The following is a 22638-nucleotide window of genomic DNA, read 5'->3' as shown; positions in this document are numbered from 1 at the left end:
ATGTTTTTGCCAAACTGCTTAAAGTCACAATTCTTCCCTTTTTGTTTTTGCAGTTTTTTATAATGGAACCCTGTCCGTGGATTTTTACTGTCTTTCTCTGACTGGTAAACCACATTTTAACATTTTAAATTGCATTCATTTAAATACAGGTGTCCAATTATTGGATTAAGACAATTTTTATTATTGTATGAAATTCAACATATTCCTTTTTTTAGAATTGCAAACCTTTTTTTTTTTTTCTTTTCTGTTAGTGAATGATTAAAGGACCACATGAAGGGTAGTGCTGCTGCAACACAACTTCAAGAGTTCCTCTTTGTTTCCCAGTCTAGGCATTATCTGTGTGGTGGTTGGACTTTGCGTATTCTGCTAGAATCCTAAACATTTCTCCACAAAGAAAATCCTAGTACTTTGACGGGACACCATAAATTGGTCAGGAATGCAGGTGAATGTGTCCTCCAATAACTGACTTTCTGTTGAGGGTTGGTTCCCGTGTTGTGCTTGATGCTCTTAGCATAGGCACCAGAAGGTTAATGAAATGGATGAAAGTATGAATTAATATATTGCCTTTACAGATAAACTGAAGTTTTACAACATGGGTTTGAAAACTATTGCTGCTAACATACACATTTGCATCAGGACAAAATAATATGCTTCCCTTCCAGTACATAGTTTATTTGCTTTTCTTCTTTTACTGTTTAATGGTTTTGAAAAAATAATCTTTATAAATGAAGATGTTTATGCTCCAGGACTATATATATATATATATATATATATATATATATATATATATATATATATATATATATAATGCTTATATAAAAGGTTTTTATTTTTTTCTTGGAAACCACAAAACATTTTTTTCCAAAATTTAAAAATACTGGATTAATATTAATTTTAAAATTGCTTTTTATGGCAGGGTCTTTACAGATAAAAATATTTTATTCCAAAAGACAATGCACAAGAAACGCTTGTACTAGATAAGCTTTGTTAATCTCAAGAAGAAATTACATAAGTATATCTAATGTATTGTATAATTACATGAGTATATTTTGTAGTTTATTTTTAAAATATCATGCGCCATGCTTACTCTTTTTAGGTAATGTTTTGCCTTTTCTAGGTCATGTGATTTTAAACTCATTTCTGCTCAGCAGATAATGGTAGCTTTGGTAAAGCTGCATTTTGGAGAGGGGCCATGATGAGGTAACCTGTGAAGAGGTATGTTTAAAGCTGCTTTAGATGAGTGGACAGACTTTAGATACGTTTACAATGTCATAAAAACTATCACGTTACCACCATGAAAAGAACTACAAGTTAATCTGTATGTTCAATATACAAATTTTAAAATTGTTCTCTTCTCTTTCCCTCTTGGACCAAAAACAAAACAACAAAATCGGGTTTGTCTATCAGATATTCTCACAAAGCTGTAATAGCCCCCTTGCAGATTGTGACATCCTGTACTTCTGAAATGTAGCTTCAGCTTGAATGTTTTATTTTTACTAGTAAATGATTAAAATATCAACTCGAGCAGTAGGTGCTATTTGCCTTGGCAGATATGCTAATTAATATCCTGGCCCATGCGCTGGTCAATTTAAAGTCGCCATTTAAATCCTCAATGGCACATTTTCACCTGTTTTTTTTTAATTAGGGTTTTTTTCATGTGATATTAAAAGGCTAACCCAATACTTCCATAATGGGTTGGAGAGATTATATTTTAGTTTGTCAGGCACAGAGGACTGTGTTGGCTTCCATCTCGTATTCTGTGAGCAGAAACATTTTCTGTTTTCTGCATTCGCTTGCACACATTCTCTCTCACTCTCTCTCTGTTCCTCACTGTAATTGTTGTTTAAAGGTGCTGTGGAAATGCTTTGTAATTTTTTGCTCATATTTCATGTCTCATCAAAGATGTTTGTTTCAAAGTAATGTTGTTTTCTCTGTCTGTGAAGTAATTAGGGGAACTTCAACCACTGCAGTTGTAGGCAGGTCTGCTCTCCTTTTTTTTTTTTTTTTTAACATCCTGGTAATAGCGACTAGGCTGATTCCAGGGTTACAGGGGTTGAATTATAAGGAAAGATTAAAAGAGCTGAGCCCTATACAGTTAAAGCAAAAGAAGATTAAGAGGAGGCCTGACTGAAGTGTTTAAAATTATGAAGGGAATCAGTCCAGTGGATCGAGACTGTTATTTTAAAATGAGTTCGTCAAGAACATGGGGACACAGTTGGAAACTTAAGGGTAAATTTCACACAAACATTAGGAAGTTTTTCTTTACACAAAGAACGATAGAAACTTGGAATAAAGCGACCAAGTAGTGTGATAGATAGTAAGACTTTAGGGACTTTCAAAACTTCGACTTGATGTTTTTTTTGGAAGAAATAAGTGGATAGGACTGGCGAGCTTTGTTGGCTGTATGGCCTGTTCTCGTCCAGAGTGTTCTAATGTTCTAGTACAGGGGTAGGCAACGTCGGTCCTGGTGAGCCGCAGTATGTGCAGGTTTTTGTTCCAACCCAGTTCCTTAACGAGAACTCAATTATTGCTGATGAAGCACATATTGCTTAAGTGACATTTTAATGCTTCATTTTAGTGGTCTCGCTTGTTAAGGTTCTCCAACCTTAATTGCTTATTTCAATCTTAAACTGCTGCATTGTGTTTTAATTGCTCCTTATTAGCAATAAGATGTAAAAGACAAAGCAGCCAGCAGTTCTCCAGCTAGCTTTTTTCCAATTACATCTGTGTGTGTTCATCATGCACTGTTTGATTTAATAAAACACTTAATAGAAAAATGTGACAGACTGAAAATGATCTGTTTTAGGCTTCGTATCATTTGGATGATATCCTTGGAAAGGAAAAAAAATCTACGATATAAGAGCCTTACATTGCACAGACTAACAAGCCATAAAATTAAATAAGGTCTGAGATTGGCAATGATTGGTTTCTAATTAAGCAATTGGGTTGGAATGAAAACCTGTAGCCACTGCGGCTCACCAGGACCGACGTTGCCTACCCCTGTTCTAGTAAAAAAAACAGTGGAAGCTTTGAACTAAAGACAGGAGGGTAGTGAAAATTACATAATCACCAGTGTTCCAGAGCTCTTGGTCTGAATGTGGTATTTAAAGATCTGTTTCACATGTTCCATTCCAGCATTGGCCTATTCATATTTTTACAAAAAAGTTGCTCTTCTCAATAATATGAAGTTCAAAGTTATTGTCATATGACACAGTAAGGAAACATGTTTCCCTGTACAATGAAATTCTTTCTTTGCTGTCCACCCCAAATGACAAAACCAACGTATAAAGATGAACATAGATAATAAGTAACGGAGGCAGCATAAAGTATAAAAACAGAATAGAAATATAAAGTGTAATGTTCAGGTAGGGGTGTGAGGGATAAGTCAAATACAGTTACAGTTGTGTGAGGTAGATGGAATGAGGTAAACCATGGTTATAAACTCCAGTCAGTTATTTAGGAGTCTAAGTGGCCTTAGGAAAGAGAGTTCTTTAGCCTGGAAGTCCTGCATTTCATACTCTATAACCTCCTGCCTGAGGGTAGAAGTGTGAACAGTTCGTGTTGGGGGTGGGGTGGGTGGGGTCCCTGAGGATTGAGGCAGTTGTAGATGCTCTGCAGGGAGGGTAGTGGGGTCCTGGTGATCTTAGCAGTTGTGTTGCCATACCACACGGTGATGCAGCTGGTCAAGATGCTCTCAACAATGCAGCTTTAAAAGTTGCAGAAGATCTTAGTTGACATACTAAACTTCCTCAGCCTCCTCAGAAAGTCCAGCAGCTGTTGAGCCCTCTTGATCAACTATGTGGTGTTAAGTGTCCAAGTGAGGTCCTCACTGATATAGACGCCCAGGTATTTAATGCTGCTAACCTTCTCCACTTCAAGCCCTCGAATGAACAGTGGCCGGTGAGGTCTCCTCTCCTTCCTCATGTCCACTATCATCTCCTTCGTCTTGTCCTCCTCTACTGAATACCACTTACAAATAAGAATTTCACTGTACTCTGTTCAAGTGACAATAATGGCTCTATAAACCAATAGAACTGGTAGCCTTCACAACACACCTGAGATCCCTGACTTACTACTAATTTATGCTGAAACTGTTAAGCATTCACCACAGTAAGCAGAAGCTGGTTTCCCTTCTCGTGAAAAACAAAGGAAAGTACCTGCCTTAAAGCTGTTACCATAACAAAAGGAAAATCAGAAATAAAAGTGCAAATTTTAAAGAGTGTTTTCAATTTTGGCAATATTTTAGCGACCGAGGCCAATACACTAATTCACAAGCAGATAGCATCTTTATTTTTTGCTGACTTGGCACACAAAATAGTGGTGTTACATTTTTGCTGCCTTTGTAAGTGGATTGGGCAGTTCATTTTAGTCTTTTATGTTGCTCCCAGATTGCCTGCTCTTAACCACTTCAGTCAAAGGTGACATCATGTCCTGCAGTCTATCAAGTTGTCCACCTGCCTCAGTGTGTTTTTTTTTTTTTTTTTTTTTTTTTTTCCCCAGCTCGTTTTCATCTATCCATAGAAATAACTGTAGGCAACTGTTGTTTTTCTTTAAACTGTTGTTCTCTATTGTTTAACTTAAAAGTTGCTTAATTCACATCCAGGCTCATTTTTTACAGTTATTTTTCCTAAGTTGCTTTTAATGAAGGTGCCTGCTAAATAAATAAATATAAATGGATGGAAATACTTAAATTTAGTACATTCGGTTTTTTCATTTGTAAAATGTTTAAAGACCAGTAGTACTTAAATTTATGTCCTGTAAAAGAAATCTACAAGGGAATTGTATCCGTTGGTCTCTAGATTATTGAGTAGGATAGCTGAGAAATAATTTTTTTTTTTTTTAATGTTTATTTAGCGTATTTAAGCAATCACACACACAACACTAAAACAGATTTATTTTTATCTGAGCTGGAAAGAGCCAGTGCAAAATGTGCTGTATTCCAGTGCTTCTCAAACACTGCAGACTGCTTCCTCTGCGTTGCTGTTGCAATGATAGAGCACAATCTCCCACAAACATCCCTCCCCCTTCTCCCCCAATTACACTGATGATAGCATGTGATTCAGCAAAGGAGATGATCTTTTGTTTGTGCTTAATTCAGAAGGGTGAACCTTAATAGGTTACAGAGAAGTTTACGGGGGGGGGGGGGTTAGGGGTTGGTATAGAGTTGTGGATTCAAACATTACTTTTGGTTGAAAGTTTCCATTTTCACCCATGTCTTTTATGCTACTTTCCTGAATCATAAGCACTTAATGATATGCTGGTACACTGCAAGCAAAAAAGTAAAAAGCTAAAATGGTAACCAAAATCCAACACAAAGAAGAGCACATCTGGTATAAATGTACTTGAACCACCCAGAGTTTTATATGGTGTTCTTTTATTTATATTTGAGTCTTAATTTTTGGGCAGTGGGAGAGTCCTATAGATTGGACACTTTTTTTTTTTTTTTTTTAATCTATTTTTAAGCTGCATTTTTTTTTTTTAGGCAAGTGTAATGCTGTCTTGGCAATTTTAAATATTTGAATAAAGATGGCCTTTTTATTATTGTTTCAACTTAAAAGAATACTCCACCCAAAGAAGAATTTTTTTTTTTTTTAATGTAGTTTTGAGAAAAAACGTTTATCGTATATTTTATAGAAAATGTCTTTGATGGCCTTTATGATCTCTTTGAAGCTTTTTCTTCGTCTTCAGTTTCAGTGGCACACTTGCCCTGCTTACTTAAAAACACACTGCTTTTTCCATTCCTGCCTAATAGTATGGAAGCAATGCATTTTGGGTTTTTGGTGCAAGATGGTCCTGGCTGTGTGATTTGTGCATTTGTCATTTTTGAGTTCTGATGTTTATTTCACAGGAAAACAACTATATTGATTCAGTTTTAACATTTCTCTTCTTTTTTTGATTTTTCCTTGGAGAGGTGTTATATTGGGAAGATAATTAGTATATTTTAGCTGGTTGCTTATAAATAAATAGCTGTTCTGTTTCATAGTTATTAATGCCCATTCAATGCAGAAGGAAAGGAAGTGTATAACCTCAACACAAAGTGCCTAGGCTGGGATTTGAGTCTTGGATTCTGAAACTGTTAGGCAGCAGCACTTAACACTTCTTCACCATAATCTATACAACAGAATGTAGTCTATTTGTTTTATTTCTACAAATAAGTTTTAGAGCTGATTCTTAATATTTCAAAATGAATAACGCTTTCAGATTGCTAAAGTGGATTACTCCTCTTAGGAAAACATTGGACCACTGGGCCAGTGGCCAGCATGTTAACGGCAGCCGAACTTCGTAGACTTTGGGCTGCATCTTGGCCTTTTGGAGAAAATGACATCGAGGCAGTAGGTGCTATGTGTGATCAAGATAATTTAAAGGTAGAGTACTTTTTACCTCCTAAATTTTTCTTTCTTTACATATTCTTATAAGTCTTAAAGAAAAATATCACCTGTATATGATCTGTACCCCCTTTCAGCCCGATCCTGTCCAATCCCGGAGGCTAAGCAGGCCTGATTCTGGCCAGTGCATGGATGGGAGGCCACCATGGAAAAGTCCCGTTGCTGCGGTAAATTGTGAAAATGGAGTTGGAGGGCCCATAGGACCAGAACATTCTTTCCATTACCCCAGTGCAATGATGGGAGACACTATGATGCAGGAGGTACAGTCTTTTGGGTAACACTTTAAACTGAGATTATGACTGTGTTTAGTCATTAAAGGTTCTGTGGCATTGTTTGAAAAGAGTGGTGGATATATCCCAAATGTTGCTGCTGAACTTTTCAGTCTTTTCATTTAAGCATACAGCCAACAGAGTGGTTCAGTAACTGCTTGCCCATCCCCCTTACCTGAGTTTAACAGCTATTTATATAGTGCATTTGTAGTGATATGTCAGGTGGATACCCATGGATCTTGTAGTGTTCTAAGAAAACCTTAAGTGGGTGTTGCATACATTAAGTGTTTACTTGCTAAATGCTATTCACATTTCGAATAAGGTAAGATGATAATCTCAAACCCATCTTGTCTAATTCAGGGTGGCAGGGTTCCAGATAATAACCCAGCAGCATCAAGGTAAGATAGGAACCGACACTAGACAGGATTCTAGTGCATCACTAGTGAATTTCGATGGTTGTGTTTGCAAGCCATGGGGGTTAAAAATCTGATTCAGCTTCTTGAAATGCAATTATTTGGTACACAAAATACATAAAATGTTGTTATTGAAAACTGAGAAATAACCCATTAATTCATGCAATCCTTCAGCATTACTGTGAGAACATTTTCCATCAGGAATCTCATGTTTTTGTTGTCCTTTAATTATTTACAGTACTAGACAGAAATCTTGGACCCTTTAAGATAATTATTTTTAAAAATAGTTCTCTTTTAAGCAAGTGTTAATTTGCTTTTGAGAAGAATAATAGCACTTTTCAAGACCTTCAAAGAGGTATAAATAGGAAACCACTTCAACCACCAGGAATGTGCACCATCCACACAGATGATGCAACGACAGCCATTTTGTGTCCGTACACTTGCCACACATTAGTTATTGGGTGATGAAGATTTAGAGGGTGAGTTAGGCGATTGTAATGACTTGGAGGCCAGAATGACTAGGCTGTGATGAGCAATTTAGCCAGGACATTGGGAAATCATCCTACTCTTTACGAAAGATGCCCAGGAATCTTTTATGACCACAGGGAATCAGGACCTCTGTTTTGTGTCGTGTCTCTGTCACTGCACTAGGGAATTGGAAACCACTTTGGGCACCAGGGTAAGCGCTCCCTTGCTGGCTTCACCAACACCTCTAACACTATATATAATATTAGAACAGGGGTCGCCAACTCTGCTTCTGGAGGACCACCATGGCTGCAAGTTTTCATTCTAACCGTTTTCTTAATGAGTGCCCTATTTTTGCTGCTTATTAACTTCTTTTGAATTAATTTTAATTGACTTGCTCTTGAAGACTCAGACCCCTAAATTGTTTGTTTTTCCTTAATTCGCTTCCAAACAATAATGAGATACAAAAGAACTGGGGGGTATTTTTCGTATGTGGATTACTCATTTAGCCGGATGTAATTGTTGACGATTTGGCATGATCCTGGATCTGTCGGTTTTTTCGAAACTCTTGCTGGATGTGTTGTCATAGCAGCACATCCAAATCCTCAAACCTGCTCGGAGCAGGTTTGTTCAATGTAAACAAGGATTAGCTCACACACTTAATCAGTGTCCGTGCATGGAATTCATTCAGTCATGGCTTCACCATTCATGAATGAGTGACCAATTGATATCGGTGCGCAAATTATAAGAAGAGAATTTCATATAGAGAGTTTTGCGCGATCGGAAAGATCCATTATTGCTCCCAGAGGAAATTCTTTTCGAAAGATACTGCTTTAGCCGAGGGGTAATATTGCACCTCAAAAATTTATTAGCACCTTCTATTCGAAGTCAAACTAGGCGAAGTCGGGCTGTCACAACCACACAGACAATTTGCATTGCTTTGAGGTTTTTTGCAAGCGGCACTTTTTTTATATACTGTAGGCGATGCATAAAATCTATCTAAAAGTGCTGTTTGCCAGGCAATTCTATAAAGTCTGTTTGGCTCTGAAATATTTCCTTCGGGTTTTCATAGTGTTTCCTGGACACCTGCATGTGCAGACAATAAAAGCGGCGTTTCATGCCATTGCAGGTAGGCAACATACAGGCAAAAACACCCACAGTTCCATGAAGAATCTCGCAATCAGCCTAACATTCTCATTACCAGGATTTCCAAATGTGATTGGGGCACTGGATTGTACACAAATCCGAATAATCGGACACCATGTCTTCATCAAATATTTGACCTTCGTCAATCTCTCGTTGGTCAGACACAGGCTCTACGGATATTTCCCCTTGGGATTAATAAAGTATATCTATCTATCTATCTATCTGTCAACAAAAAAGAGGGCTATATGGAACGTACCTATGGCACACATCGATGACAAATATAGGTATGAAATGACCATCCTTTACCTGAAATGAAGTGACCACTGCATCCTCTGCCACTGGTTCTGAGGAGGAGCTTTGCCCTGGAATGCCCTCAAACAGGGCGATGGGCATTTTGCTGGAGAGCCAACTCTTCTGCAGGGGTTAGGTCTGGACCGTGTGGACCTCCACCTGTTTTTTGCTTGTCTGCCACCTTATTAGCTTTAGAATTCATGTTTTTTATATTATATATGATTCTTTATGTCAACAATTCTTTAAATAGTTATATTTACCAGTTTGAAGTATATTCTTTTACTTTAATCTGTTCCCATGTTCTGCTTGTGCTCCTGTTTGATCTGGAATTATGACATATTAAATAATAATTAATCTGACACATATTGAATGCAGCATTTCATTTCCTAAGTACAATGCACACTACTTAGCGTTTAATTTGTCAGCTACTTTTTGCTAGCCATCTTTTCTGGTCTGGGCTGCTTTTGCAGTGTTACCCTTTGTGCATATTAAATGTTGAAATTCTTCATGTCCTTTGAATAAAAGGTCTTGAGTCGCGTATGTGAAAAAAAAAAAAAAAAATGTGCCCGTTCTTTCTTCATTTTGTTACAGCCTATCAAAGACTTGCTGATCATGTTTTGTAGACTATATAATATAATGGGCTTTTCAATCGGCACAGGCGCGCGCATTCATCTCGGATGATTAGATCCAGCCAGACTAATCTACTACATGGCTGCGTTTGAAAAACCGACTTATCCCGGATAAGTTTCACTGGCATTAACTCATCCAAGGTGAGGCATCTGATCTCGGATGATTTAAGCGACGTACGGAAAATACCCCCTGGTGTCCACAATACAGTATCTGAAAATAAACAAAGATGAAGGTGTATGGAATGTTAATTTGCTCAGGTCCCCAAAACATTTTAACAGTGTCCTCTTAGAAAGACAAAATCAACAATTTCAGAAATGTCTGCTAATGCACCACGAGAGCAGCAACAAGGCACAGAATTAAAGAATTGGTTTTAATTAACGACAAGAATCGGCACCTCATTAATCAGCTGGTTGGAGTTAAATTGGTTGGAGTTTGAGGCCCTGACTTAGTTGGTCTTCTGTTGGATCCCTCACTTCACATTTCATTTCTGTTTGGGTGCCATTTAAGGAAAGACATGAAGCAATTCAGGGGAATGATGAAGAAATCTTAAAAAAGCAATTCAATGTAAGTGAATTCACAAAACGTTAATTAGCAGCAATAACAGGGCACTCATTAAAAAACCTGCTTCCATGGTGGTCCTCCAGGACCGGACTTGGCGACCCTTGTGCTAGAACACTGTATAACATTCAAATTGTTAAAAACAGACATTTATATTGCCGAAGTGATAAGAATGTCTTGCATTTTCAAAACATTTGTGAATATTTTGAGTTTGCTAGAACATCACAGATGTGGTTTACAAATTTTATAAACACCTGCTAAAACATTTTTGAGTAACGAGAAAGCTCAGTTTAAACTTGAGTCTGCAGTTGACAAGCAATTCAGAACCGATCCTCAAGATGTTTCATGTTGAGAATTGAAGGAACTGAGCTAGCCGCAAACATAAAATGTAGTCTGTATGCATTTTAAGAACTGCACTTAAAAGTCACTTCTTTAAAGAAATTTAGTGAGTTGGATGATGGATGGATGGATGTACTTTGAAGCAAGCAGACTCCACCAGAATCAGAACATGATATATGATACCAGTATGTCTGGGGAAGAACTGCCAAAAAGCTGGTTATCTGTCTGCAGCCTTTTGTTAAACATGGGAGGTGCTAAGTCATATAGTCTGGAGTGCATTTCAATCATTTAGTGTTTTGGATCCTTTCAGAATCAATGAAATGATAATTGCTGAGAAATATAAATAGACTTTGATTAATTATTGTTAGGGATAGGCAATGTTGTGATCTCGGTTTAAGATCCTGTTTTCCACAATGCTGATTTGCTACAACATGCAGAATGGACGCGTGTTGTTCATATTTTTTTACATAAAAATCTTACGTTTTTTTTAAAAATGATTTCTATATCTAGATTGTTTACAGAATGACTCATTTATTTTTAAAAGATATAGAAAATTAATAGAAACCACAGTCAACAATAAATAAAGTAATTCCGACCATGTCCTTGATTGGATGTTGGTCTAGCACACAAAGTTCGTATGCATTGATTCAAATATCTGTTGTGAGGAATATTGGATTATGTTTCTAACGAGCATTGGCCACTTATATTTACCAATAACAATGTGTATGTAGTCTGTGTCCAGAACGGCCAGACTTGTCCTTTTGTTCATTAAAATACTGGACTTTATGTATTTGTAATTAGCTCTTTGAGCTGTGTGTGTCTGGATTTGGGAGGTGGGGCCGCTGGCAGATAGAAGTTTGTAAAATAATTTGTTTCTGTCGTGGCACCTCACTAATGTACTATGTTTATTTACTACTTTTGTCAAAATAATTTTACTCTCCAGTCCTTTAGTATGTTACTGATGTTCATGGTGGAGTTCTGTTTAAGTAGGATTGTGTAATCTCCAGACTCAATAAATGTATAGCCTTTTCGTTCCCACTCATGGATCTTGTGCAGTGCTCTGTTGTACACCAGCCAGAGGGGAGTGTCGCAACTGAATTTTCACATTACATCTTGCCTGAAGAAGGGGCCTGAGTTGCCTCGAAAGCTTGCATATTGTAATCTTTCTAGTTAGCCAATAAAAGGTGTCATTTTGCTTGGCTTTTCTCTACAGGAAAAAATGACAAATGGCACAAGTGTCGTGTGTGCTGTATATACAAAAATGTATTTGTTGAGTTTTCCAGATTTGTGCCAATTCAACTTTTGATTGTCTTGAAGAGTTTATTTGTGGTTCACCATTTCCAGGCTTATCCCAGAATTCAGGCTGTGGCAAAATGTCACACCAGCATTCACTGTCCTTTTAGTGTTCCGCCCACTTCCTAATTATTTGCTGTTGGGCCCTTAAGCAAGGCCCTTAACCAGTAATTGCTGAGCGCTTTGAGTAGTGAGAAAAGTGCTATATAAATGCAAAGAATTATTGTTATTGTTTTATCTTTGGGGGGGGGGGGGGGACAACTGCATAAAAGCAGCAGTCAAAAATGAAGATGTTATTGGACCTGAAGTCTGTAGATTAGCCATATCTAAGCTCCAGTGTTAACATAGCTGAAGCTGTGTGAGAAAACTTGGACGGGTAAATACCAAAAAGAGTTTACAGTAAGTAGTTACTAAAAATAGTGGAACAAGGTTAGAATGAGTTACTATAGGTTGCCTTTGAAAACATTATACAAGTACTGACCTTTTCCTTAAACTTCAATATGTTCTTACTTTTTAGTATATGAATGTTCTTTTGTAATAAAGTCTTGTATGGATTTCACAAGCAATAAATGCATACTGTAATTTCTAGATAATTACAGTAATTTTCTCGGGCTTGAAAGTTTGTGAACCCTTTAGAATTTTCTGTATTTCTGCATAAATATGACCTAAAACATCATCAGATTATCATTCAAATCCTAATAGTAAAGAGAAACCAGTTAAACAAATGAGACAAAAATATTATACTTGGTCATTTATTTATTAAGGAAAATGATCGAATATTACATATTTGAGTGGCAAAAGTATGTGAACCTCTAGGATTAGCAGTTAGTTTGAAGGTGAAATTTGAGTCTGGTGTTTTCAATCAATGGGATGACAATCAGGTGTGAGTGGGCACCCTAAGTTATTTAAAGAACAGGGATCTATAAAAGTCTGCTCTTCACAACACGTTTGAGGTAGTGTATCATGGCACGAACAAAGGAGATTTCTGAGGACCTCAGACAAAGAGCTGTTGATGCTCATCAGGCTGGAAAAGGTTACAAAACCATCTGTAAAGAGTTTGGACTCCACCAATCCACAGTCAGACAGATTGTGTACAAATGGAGGAAATTCAAGACAATTGTTACCCTCCCCAGGAGTGGTCTACCAACAAAGATCACTCCAAGAGCAAGACGTGTAATAGTCGGCGAGGTCACAAAGGACCTCAGGGTAACTTCTAAGTAATCTGAAGGCCTCTCTCACATTGGCTCATGTTCATGAGTCCACCATCAGGGAAACACTGAACAACAATGGTGTGCATGGCAGGGTTGCAAGGAGAAAGCCACTGCTCTCCAAAAAAAACATTGCTGCTCATCTGCAGTTTTCTAAAGATCATGTGAACAAATCAGAAGGCTATTGGAAGAATGTTTTGTGGACGGATGAGACCAAAATAGGACTTTTTGGTTTAAATGAAAAGCGTTATGTTTGGAGAAAGGAAAACACTGCATTCCAGCATAAGAACCTTATCCCATCTGTGACACATGGTGGTGATAGTATCATGGTTTGGGCCTGTTTTGCAGCATCTGGGCCAGGACGGCTTGCCTTCATTGATGGAACAATGAATTCAGAATTTATATCGGAGAATTCTAAAGGAAAATGTCAGGACATCTGTCCATGAACTGAATCTCAAGAGAAGGTGGGTCATGCAGCAAGACAACGACCCTAAGCACACAAGTCGTTCTACCAAAGAATGGTTAAAGAAGAATAAAGTTAATGTTTTGGAATGGCCAAGTCAAAGTCCTGACCTTAATCTAATCGAAAAGTATAAGGACCTGAAGTGAGTAGTTAATGTGAGGAAACCCACAAACATCCCAGAGTTGAAGCTGTTCTGTATGGAGGAATGGGCTAAAATTCCTCCAAGCCGGTGTGTAGGACTGATCAACGGTTACCGGAAACGTTTAGTTGCAGTTATTGCTGCAAAGGGGTTCACACCAGATACTGAAAGCAAAGGTTCACATACTTTTGCCACTCACAAATATATAATATTCGATCATTTTCGTTAATAAATAAATGATCAAGTATAATATTTTTGTCTCATTTGTTTAACTGGTTTCTCTTTATCTACTTTGAGGACTTGAGTGAAAATCTGATGTGTTAGGTCATCTTTATGCAGAAATATAGAAAATTCTAAAGGGTTCACAAACTTTCAAGCACAACTGTAAGACACTGTACTTGTAAAGGTGATTTTAAGAGTTGGCTTTACATCAATACTATGGTTTTTGAATAAAAAAATAAGCATTTTGATAAAGGTCTATGTGGTAGTAGGTGTGAATGTATAATTCATGGGTTTTAGTGATTTATACTTAACTGTTTTTTTAATTATTATTTAAAGATCTATTTGTAAATGACAATGTATAATTAATGTTAAGTCCTGGAAAGCTGCCTGATGCTGCATTTACTTTTTACTTTCTTAGAAAGCAGAAAATGAGAGGACCTGGTCCCCGCAGAGTAGACCACCTCCAAATTGCCCAGAAAGAGAAGACCGAGCACACCGAGCTTTGGTTCTTAAGAGAGCTGAAGATCTCATGATAGAACGTGATGAGGAAATAATGAGATTGAATAAGGTAGAATGGAGTAAAATGAGTTTCAGTTATGAAATAAAGCCCAGAAAGAAAGTACATAGTCATGTTCTACTAGTTACATAATAAACTTATGGAATTTATTTTGTGCTTTTTTTTTTTTAATTTTTTATTATTAAATATAAATCAACCAAACTCCTGTTTCATTCAGCTTCTTTTAGCAGCTCATTGTCATGCAGTGCAGGAGGACCAGAAAATGCTGAAGAAACAGATGAAGAGGGGTGAAAAAGCAGAGGAACGAAGGCTACACAACATGATGGAGGAAGAACGGATAAGAGCTATAAAATCTGAGGACGAAAAGAAGGCAATTCGGAGAAAGCGTCTTATTGAGTATGTATTGTCAGTCACACCTTCTTTTATCAGTGTTACTCTGCTTCTAGTAGCCTGGCACTCTAGCAGCCAAGTCCTTGAATGGCAAAGTGGAAAATTGCTGATTAACCTCCTTGGCATTAACCCCACGCATCTATTGGGCCAGGAATTCTACATAAAGACAGTTAAGCTGTCATTATCTGATGTAATGTGTTAAAGGACAAGTTTTGGTGTTTTGTTTTTTTTTTTTCAAATTGGCGTTATTTCTTCACCAACGTGGTATTTATGCATCTACCACGTGAAATTGTGATCTGTAAGTCCAGCATTTTCTAAATATTTTACAAAATATCTTGCCCACACTGGCAAACCTTTACATCGAAACTAACTGGGCACTGGTAAAGCCAAAAACTTTAATACTTAAGAATATGTCTGTCTTTCAAGTCAAGGCAGTTGTTGAGTATTGGTCCACATCTTACAATTACACACATTGTAAAATAGCGTATACATGTCATTTTTGAACAAAATAACACCAGTATTATGAGATTCAGTCATTTTAGAAGAACATCAGCTTTATTCTTTGTTTCAATGACTATATTTTTCAACATTCTTCATTATAAACCACATTAAAAAATTGTGATCTGTCAATACTAATAACCGAATTAGCACAAGGTTCTTATTGGATCGGAATCGCCATGTTTTTTTCCAGATTAGGACCCGAGTGCAACCATGAAACGGGTGACACCTCAGCACCACACTGGTTCAGATGGAGTGGAACAGTGAGGTTTTTTATGGTGGCTGAAGTGCCAAGTCTGCCACCAACCCCCCCAAGTTTTTCCCTGCAGGTTTGAGGGCCTACATGCAGGGCTAGATGCAGATGAATGTAATACCCAGGATGGAGCAATTGCTTAGGAGTTAAACAATAACAAAGTCATATAATGGTATATAAATGCTTTGTCATGTTCTTTTATTGCTGACATGTCTAGAATTGGGAAGTTTCAAAGGCAGCAAATGGAAGAGAAGAAGGAGAGGGCGTTACAAGAAAGAGAGCAAGAAAAACGTTTTTTGGAGATACTGAAGACCCAGAAACAGGTCAAAAGTAGTAAAATATTTATAACAGAGTTGAGGAGGCTGGCATTTTCAAATCCACATTCTCTGACATATCCATTTATTTGTTCAATAGCATTTTGTGAAATACGCAATTAAAAAAAAAAAAAAAAGAAATATTTTGTTTTTGCCGGTGTTTTACCTTTCTGTAAACTGCTGAAAGATAACAAGTAGTTGGCGGTGTAAATATATTGTGGGCTAATGTCAAATCTTAATTTCTGAACGCTAACCTCTAATTTTATATCATTTTAAGGTGAGGTGTCAAATTCTGACTCTGTAGGGCCACTGTGTCTGCAGGTTTTTGTTTCATCCACTTTCTTCATTAGTAACAGTTTATTGCTGCCAGTGGAACAAGTGTACTTTGTCTTCATTGTTAAGATTGAGAGAAAAGCCAAGCAAAATGACACCTTTTATTGGCTAACTAGAAAGATTACAATATGCAAGCTTTCGAGGCAACTCAGGCCCCTTCTTCAGGCCTGAAGAAGGGGCCTGAGTTGCCTCGAAAGCTTGCATATTGTAATCTTTCTAGTTAGCCAATAAAAGGTGTCATTTTGCTTGGCTTTTCTCTACATTCATAATGGCTAACACGGTACAACACCCTAGTACTATTGTTAAGATTGAGAAATATATGTTTCTTTTATGAAAGAAAATATCAAGGTCTGAGCAATATAGTCCTCAAAGAATTGTGCTTTCAAAAAAACAAAAAAATCAGTTTTGGAAGTGCCCTGTGTGATAGAATGAGAACTCTTGAAGACCACAGAGTTAAATAATGTACTTTTATTAACAAGAATTGGCTTTTAATTCAGAAGCCACAGCTAAAAATCGTGGCTTTCCAAAAACAAATGAGACCCCTAGTTGGATGGTTATTTGTTGTCTCACTTTGCCTGTCCGTATGGTTTGATAGCTGGTTAAGAAAAGAAGCAACAATTCTGGAGTCATAAGTTTTAAGAAGCAAGTCAATTAAAATAAAGGCAAAGGCGTTCATTCTGTTGGTGGCAAAATTGTTCCTCCATTAACAAAGTTGTGGGACTGAAAAATCCTGCACCTGCTTTAGTCCTCCAGGATCTGAGTTTGAAACTCCGATTTAAGTACACTGATGGTTTGTGAAGTTCATTTTATTGTGTTCAAGTAAATAACTAGAAACATTTTTTCTCTTAATATGTTAGTATTTGTTTTTTTCTTCCTGCAGAATGCTCAAATAGCTCGCATTCGACGGGAGGCCACAGAAAGAGAACGGTGGTGCAAAGAGTGGGATCGCAATGAAGGAGGAGGAGGAGGAGACAAAGACCTTCGCCCAAGCCAAACAGAGCCTCAGTTTTTTTCTAACTTTAAAAAGGAGAGGAGGTATTTAGGATTGCAGTTGAGGAGATGTTATTTAGAGTTGGGCTAATAGTTTTTCCTTTTTTGTTATTGTGGTGGATATGTTACTGCTAAAAACAAACATCTGAGAAACTGTGATTGAATTTTAGAGGCGACTGTAAATGTTTTAGAGTATCATTATCCTGGTTTTTTATATACTCGAATATAAGCCGAGTTTTTCAGCACCCAAAATGTGCTGAAAAGCATCACCCTCGGCTTGTATTCAAGTCGGGTCCCGCTGCCCCTGCCACCCCGACAGAAAGCTGGAGTGTGAGAGCACGAGAGACACACACGCGTGCGTGAGTGAGTGAGAGAGAGAGAGAGATACCATATTGTTTTTGTTGACCCTCTTCTCCACTTACAGAGCTAGTTTACTGTTTTTCTTTGAAATAAATACTCAAAAACATTTAACCTACTGATGCCTCAATTAATGTACAGTAATTTTATTGGTATTTATTTTGATTATTTAAACTTACCAGTAGCTGCTGCATTTACCACCCTAGGCTTATATTTGAGTCAGTAAGATTTTCCAGTTTTTGTAGGTAAAATTAGTTACCTCGGCTTATATTTGGGTCGGCTTATACTCGAGTATATATGATATATAAACTTTCCAGAAACCTTTCTACTGAAAGGCATAACTTGTCATTTGTGTAGGGAAAACCCTTCCAGTTCTATGGTTTTTGGAACTGGGTGTGTCCTTAAGACTTGGTCAAGAAGATTGTTTTGGTTTTATAATTAATAAAAATTGGGAAGGGTAGCATTTTATCAGTCTGTCAACAATAAGTTTGTTAGTTTTGCAGAGGAGCATACCTAATATTTGTGAAGGTGGACTAACTTAAGTTACTCATTTCAGAAATGCTTAATTGCGCTTATTTCTAAGGTAGCTGTCTTTGCATTGTTTTCCATCATTTTTCTGTATTTTAAAAAAAAAAAAAAATGCTTTTTATTGGCTGAAAGGTTATTGTGATTTTCTTTAGATTTATGCAAGATGCTCTTGCATATGAGAGAGAAAAGGAAGAGAGACGGAAGCGAGAAGAACTGAAGTTGATTAATGACATTAGGAAGCAGATAAAAGAAGAAATGGCAGAAGCATTAAAAGAACGGCTGGATCCAAAGGGAAGGGAGCAACGGCTACGGGAAACCTCTGCTAAAAAAATTCAAAATTTAAAGTAAGAACAAGCTTAGACTGATATATATATTTACAATTACAAATTTACAGAGTTTTTGGTGTGAACAATATTCTAAGGAAGAGTATTGTATGATCCCAAAGTAATTTTCAAATTTTAATTACACAGCTTTGCTCAGATTTTTTTGCTTGGTAGCTCAAGCAAAGATCTCGGGGAAGCATCATGCACAGTTTTTTTCTAACTCTTTGGCTGTTAGAATGTGAATAGGCTGCAGTTTGTTCCTAAACATATAAATGGCTGTTGTAATGGATTAACTTGCATCAGAAAAGATTTGTGACAATTTATGGAGGCGTTTTCAAAGAGTACATTGGTCTTCAAATAAAAACATAAATACAATTAATGTTCACTTAATATTCAAGGCTATTTGCCTTAAGAAGAACAATACTATAGATGCTCATCATTTTCCATAATTTTTAATATGCCTATCCTGGGGAATTCTCTGATGCAATGAGACTAATGCATAGATATGATCTATCCAGCATATCCTAGATTTGCTGTGGGTCATCTTGGTCATGCCTTCTATGTGTGCAGTTGGGGGTGGGGGGGGGGTGGAATTTGGGGTATCCATAAATAATTGTCCAGAACTCTTATGTTGGCTTTTATCTGTGTGGAAAAGCAGTGGTACCGGCTCCAAAGTCCCCCAGTTTTGTGAAGCTCCTCTCCCCGTCATGTAGAGTAGGGGTTGCCAACTCCGGTCCTGGAGGACCGCCATGGCTGCAGGTTTTCATTCTAACCATTTTCTTAATTAGTGACCCAATTTTGCTACTACATCTTTTGAATTAATTTTAGTTGACTTGTTTAAAGATTTGTTCCCCTGAATGTCTTCCTCATTCCTTTGAATTGCTTCATTTCTTTCCTTAAATGGCACCCAAACAGAAATGATATGTGAAGTGAGTGAGCCAGCAGAAGACCAACTCAGGGCATCAAACTCGAAACAACTTCACTCCAACCATTTGCTTAATTACATGCTGATTCTCGTTAATTAAACCCGTTCTTTAATTTCATGGCTTATTGCTGCTCTCATGGTGCAATAGCAGACATTTCTGAAATTTTAGATTTTTCTCCTTTCTAAGAGCACTGTTCAAATGTTTTGTGGACCTGAGCAGATCGACATTCCTGAGACTGTCAGATATTTCAGATATTGTACTATGGACACAGTTTGCTGGTCCTGTTTTGCTTCATTTTGTATCTCATTGTTTGGCAGCTAATAAAGGAAAAAGAAACAATTTAAAGGAGTCTAAGTCTTCAAGAGCAATTCAATGAAAATGAATTCAAAAGGAGTTCATTAGCAGCAAAAACAGGTTACCCTTTAAGAAAAAGGGTTAGAATGAAAACCTACAGCCACGGTGGTCCTCCAGGACTGGAGTTGGTGACCCCAATGTAGAGTGAGTCCAGAAACGCTGCACAAGGTTCTCATTTCACTTGCTTCTACTCACAGACTAATTTTTGTCAGTCTCCCCAGCTAGAGCTTGTGACCATATGCAAGACTAGAATATAAACTTACTGTTAAATAGAAAGTAATTACCTCAAAACTTGTATCCGAGCGTAATTGATTTTTTATATAAATATAATTGACAGATCCTAACAGAAGTTCAGTAAAATAACCAGGGTTAATGTAATTGAGCCAGTTTATTTTTGTGAAAAGTGAAGGATCACACATTTTCCAGTTCAGGGATAGTGAGGAGAAATCTTTGATGCCAATTTTAACGTTGAGTACTGTGGGAATACCATTCTTTTGAAATAACCAGTCCAATTTTGCTCCTCTATAATGTAAACGTAGGTGACATTTTAATATACTTTTTTGTTTTTTTATTTTCAGAGATTCTGGCCTTGAAGATAAATACCTCAACATGGTGAAACGAAATCTCCACTACCTACCACCCTTATGAGAATGCGACTGGAATGCCATGTTGTCTTAGGACAGCAGTCAGTTGCTTTGGGTAATCTGCAGCAGTTTTTAGGATTTGTCTTCATCCAGCATATTTGGTTTTATGCCAGGTCAGGTTGGGGAGCAAGCAGTGGTGCAGTGTGTTGCCGCACCCACCACTTGACGGAACAGCTCAAGATCCTGGTTGGCAGCCATCCAGTCCCACACTCCGGAAGTGACCATATATCTGCTGCAGCCAGGTGTTACGTTGGTGTCCCCTAGAGAACAGTACTGCCCCTATTTTTCATTTTCTAAACTAAAGTAACTTGAGCTCACCTTTAGCTAATAGGACAAAGGAAATTCTGCAGGCAAAAGTGTAATGGTCTCAGACTTCCTTAAAGAGTTCTTGGGTACAACATAGAAAGCAACCCTGGAGAGGGGGAGCCAGTTCATTGTAGGGCCAAGCCATATCCACACCAGTGCATACATGGACGATGTATAGTTGCCAGTTAACCTGACCTACCTGTCTTTGGGAATATGGAAGGAAAACTGCAATACCAATATGAATACCCACAGATCTGAGAAAAAGGTGCAAGTTCTATATGGACAGTGGCTGGTAGAGGGGTGCCACCCCAGGATACTGAATCCTTGAAGTAGTAGCACTGACCATGGTGTTTAAACGAAGAGCAAAAGGAAAAAATTCGGTTGAAGTCTAACAAACCAACTTTGCACATTTCATGATTAAAAAAAAAAAAAAAAAAATTTAATTTTGTCTCTTAATCCCCAATGTTAGTTTGAAGTTGACTTTATTTTGGCCTTGTGCTTTTTGCTCCAGGAGGGACTGGTGTCTCATCCAGTCCTTGCTTGTGCCAGGTGCTACTTTGATAGTCTGTGACTCTTTACAAATCTAAAATGGAATAGGAAGTATATGAAAATAGACATATTGATCTTTAAATATGTGAAGTTCAAAGTCTGTTTGGACTTTTATTAATTATTAGCAGTATTTAAATACTCTGATAAAAATGTTATGCGTTTCCTTCAGTAGGCTTTACCCCCATCTTTCTTCAGACTGGATAATTAACACCTTTAAACTACTAGACACAATAATTATCCCAGCGGGCAGTGCACAGACGGCAGGCTGCAATACTACGGCTGTTTTAAAAACAATTTAAATAGGTGAGTGTATATTTCTATATTCATGTTACAGTGTTTGCGTTTAATGTTCTGTTACACTTTCCATTTGCAAGCTGTAAGTAAAATTTAAAAAATGATTATTTAGTAAGGATCCACGTATTATCCTTTATTTCAGTTTGATGTTTGCAAATATTACAGTGAAGACAACCGAAAAGGATGGCATAGGCAAGGATAGATAACAGGTAAAGTGCTGCTTTCTGAAAACGTTTGATGCTTTTACCACCTCTGACTCACTTTGTGACCCTGAGTAAGTCCCTGGGACTTCAGCTGTTATAAGAAATTGTAAAGTGCCTTGTGATGGTGTTTGCTAAAGAGACCATATAAACAAAACAAGATAATTTGAGAATGTCTTATTAGTGAGATTTCAGCTTAGAGTTGATTTATTTAGATGTTTCATTGCATTCCATTCTCCTTTTACCACACCACAAATATACAAAGTAAATGAGCAAATTTATTAACATGCTGTTTAGATGAGTTGATCATTTTCAGTAAAATGTAAGAAATCTGAGTGATAGTCTGGACACAAATTGCAAACTTATATGATGTCTGATGTGATATATATTAAACTGATTTATTTTTGTGTATGCTGTTCCTTCCTTTTTACACCAGTGCCATCTTTGTCCATCAAAAGCCAACCCAGATGGCTGCAGGAGCCCATCAACACCGAGACGATCTGGAAAGTTTTGACTTCTGCATTGTTACCTTTAGCAACATCAAATTCCCAGACCTTTGAGCATAGAGAAGAAAATGAAAATGCAGTGTGTTCTCCTTGGAGTTGGGAAGACAACTACTCCAGTTGGTTGTGCCGCACATCCTGACCTGAAGGGCTAATCTAGGGCTGGTTTGTAGGACATTTATCGAACTTCAGAATGGAAGGAGTTGGAAGGTGTGCCCTATTGTGATTCAGTATGCCTGCTGGAGTGCACATGGCTGAGCTCTGATTCAGTCTCTTTTGAGACTGAGCACATTAGTTTACAACCTGCGGAACTGAATTATGTAGAAGATGCAACTTTAAAAAAAAAAAAAAAAAAAATACAAAACTTTTTTTTATATGTTTGCCTTTATCACAGTGTGGGCGGAAAGAAGGATCTGAATAAAAATGCACCTTAAAAGGATCCTCCAGACTTCACAAATGTACATATTGTATTAACATTTAAAATGTTTTCTACAGATTTCACTTTTTATACAGCTTTTTATACATTTGTAAATATGT

General features: G+C 37.3%; 2 protein-coding genes across 2 annotated transcripts in view; one reads left to right on the top strand and one right to left on the bottom strand.

The window, feature by feature from the left end:
- The window catches only part of brox (BRO1 domain and CAAX motif containing), a 445085-nt gene that overhangs the window by 366049 nt on the left and 56398 nt on the right, over positions 1-22638 (bottom strand). The gene's annotated exons all lie outside the window — the stretch shown is intronic.
- LOC114665883 (trichohyalin-like) lies at positions 57-22452 on the top strand. The gene is made up of 11 exons (XM_051919505.1): positions 57-104; positions 6229-6365; positions 14241-14390; positions 14557-14735; positions 15698-15803; positions 17008-17162; positions 18155-18346; positions 20184-20304; positions 21274-21407; positions 21541-21607; positions 22035-22452. Exons 2-8 carry the CDS (start codon positions 6261-6263, stop codon positions 20251-20253), a joined length of 957 nt encoding a protein of 318 aa, XP_051775465.1. The 5' UTR covers positions 57-104; positions 6229-6260; the 3' UTR covers positions 20254-20304; positions 21274-21407; positions 21541-21607; positions 22035-22452.

The sequence above is a fragment of the Erpetoichthys calabaricus genome, chromosome 15 (genome assembly GCF_900747795.2).
Source record: "Erpetoichthys calabaricus chromosome 15, fErpCal1.3, whole genome shotgun sequence".
Taxonomy (NCBI): Eukaryota; Metazoa; Chordata; class Cladistia; order Polypteriformes; family Polypteridae; genus Erpetoichthys; species Erpetoichthys calabaricus.
This window is presented reverse-complemented; position numbering and strand designations above follow the sequence as displayed.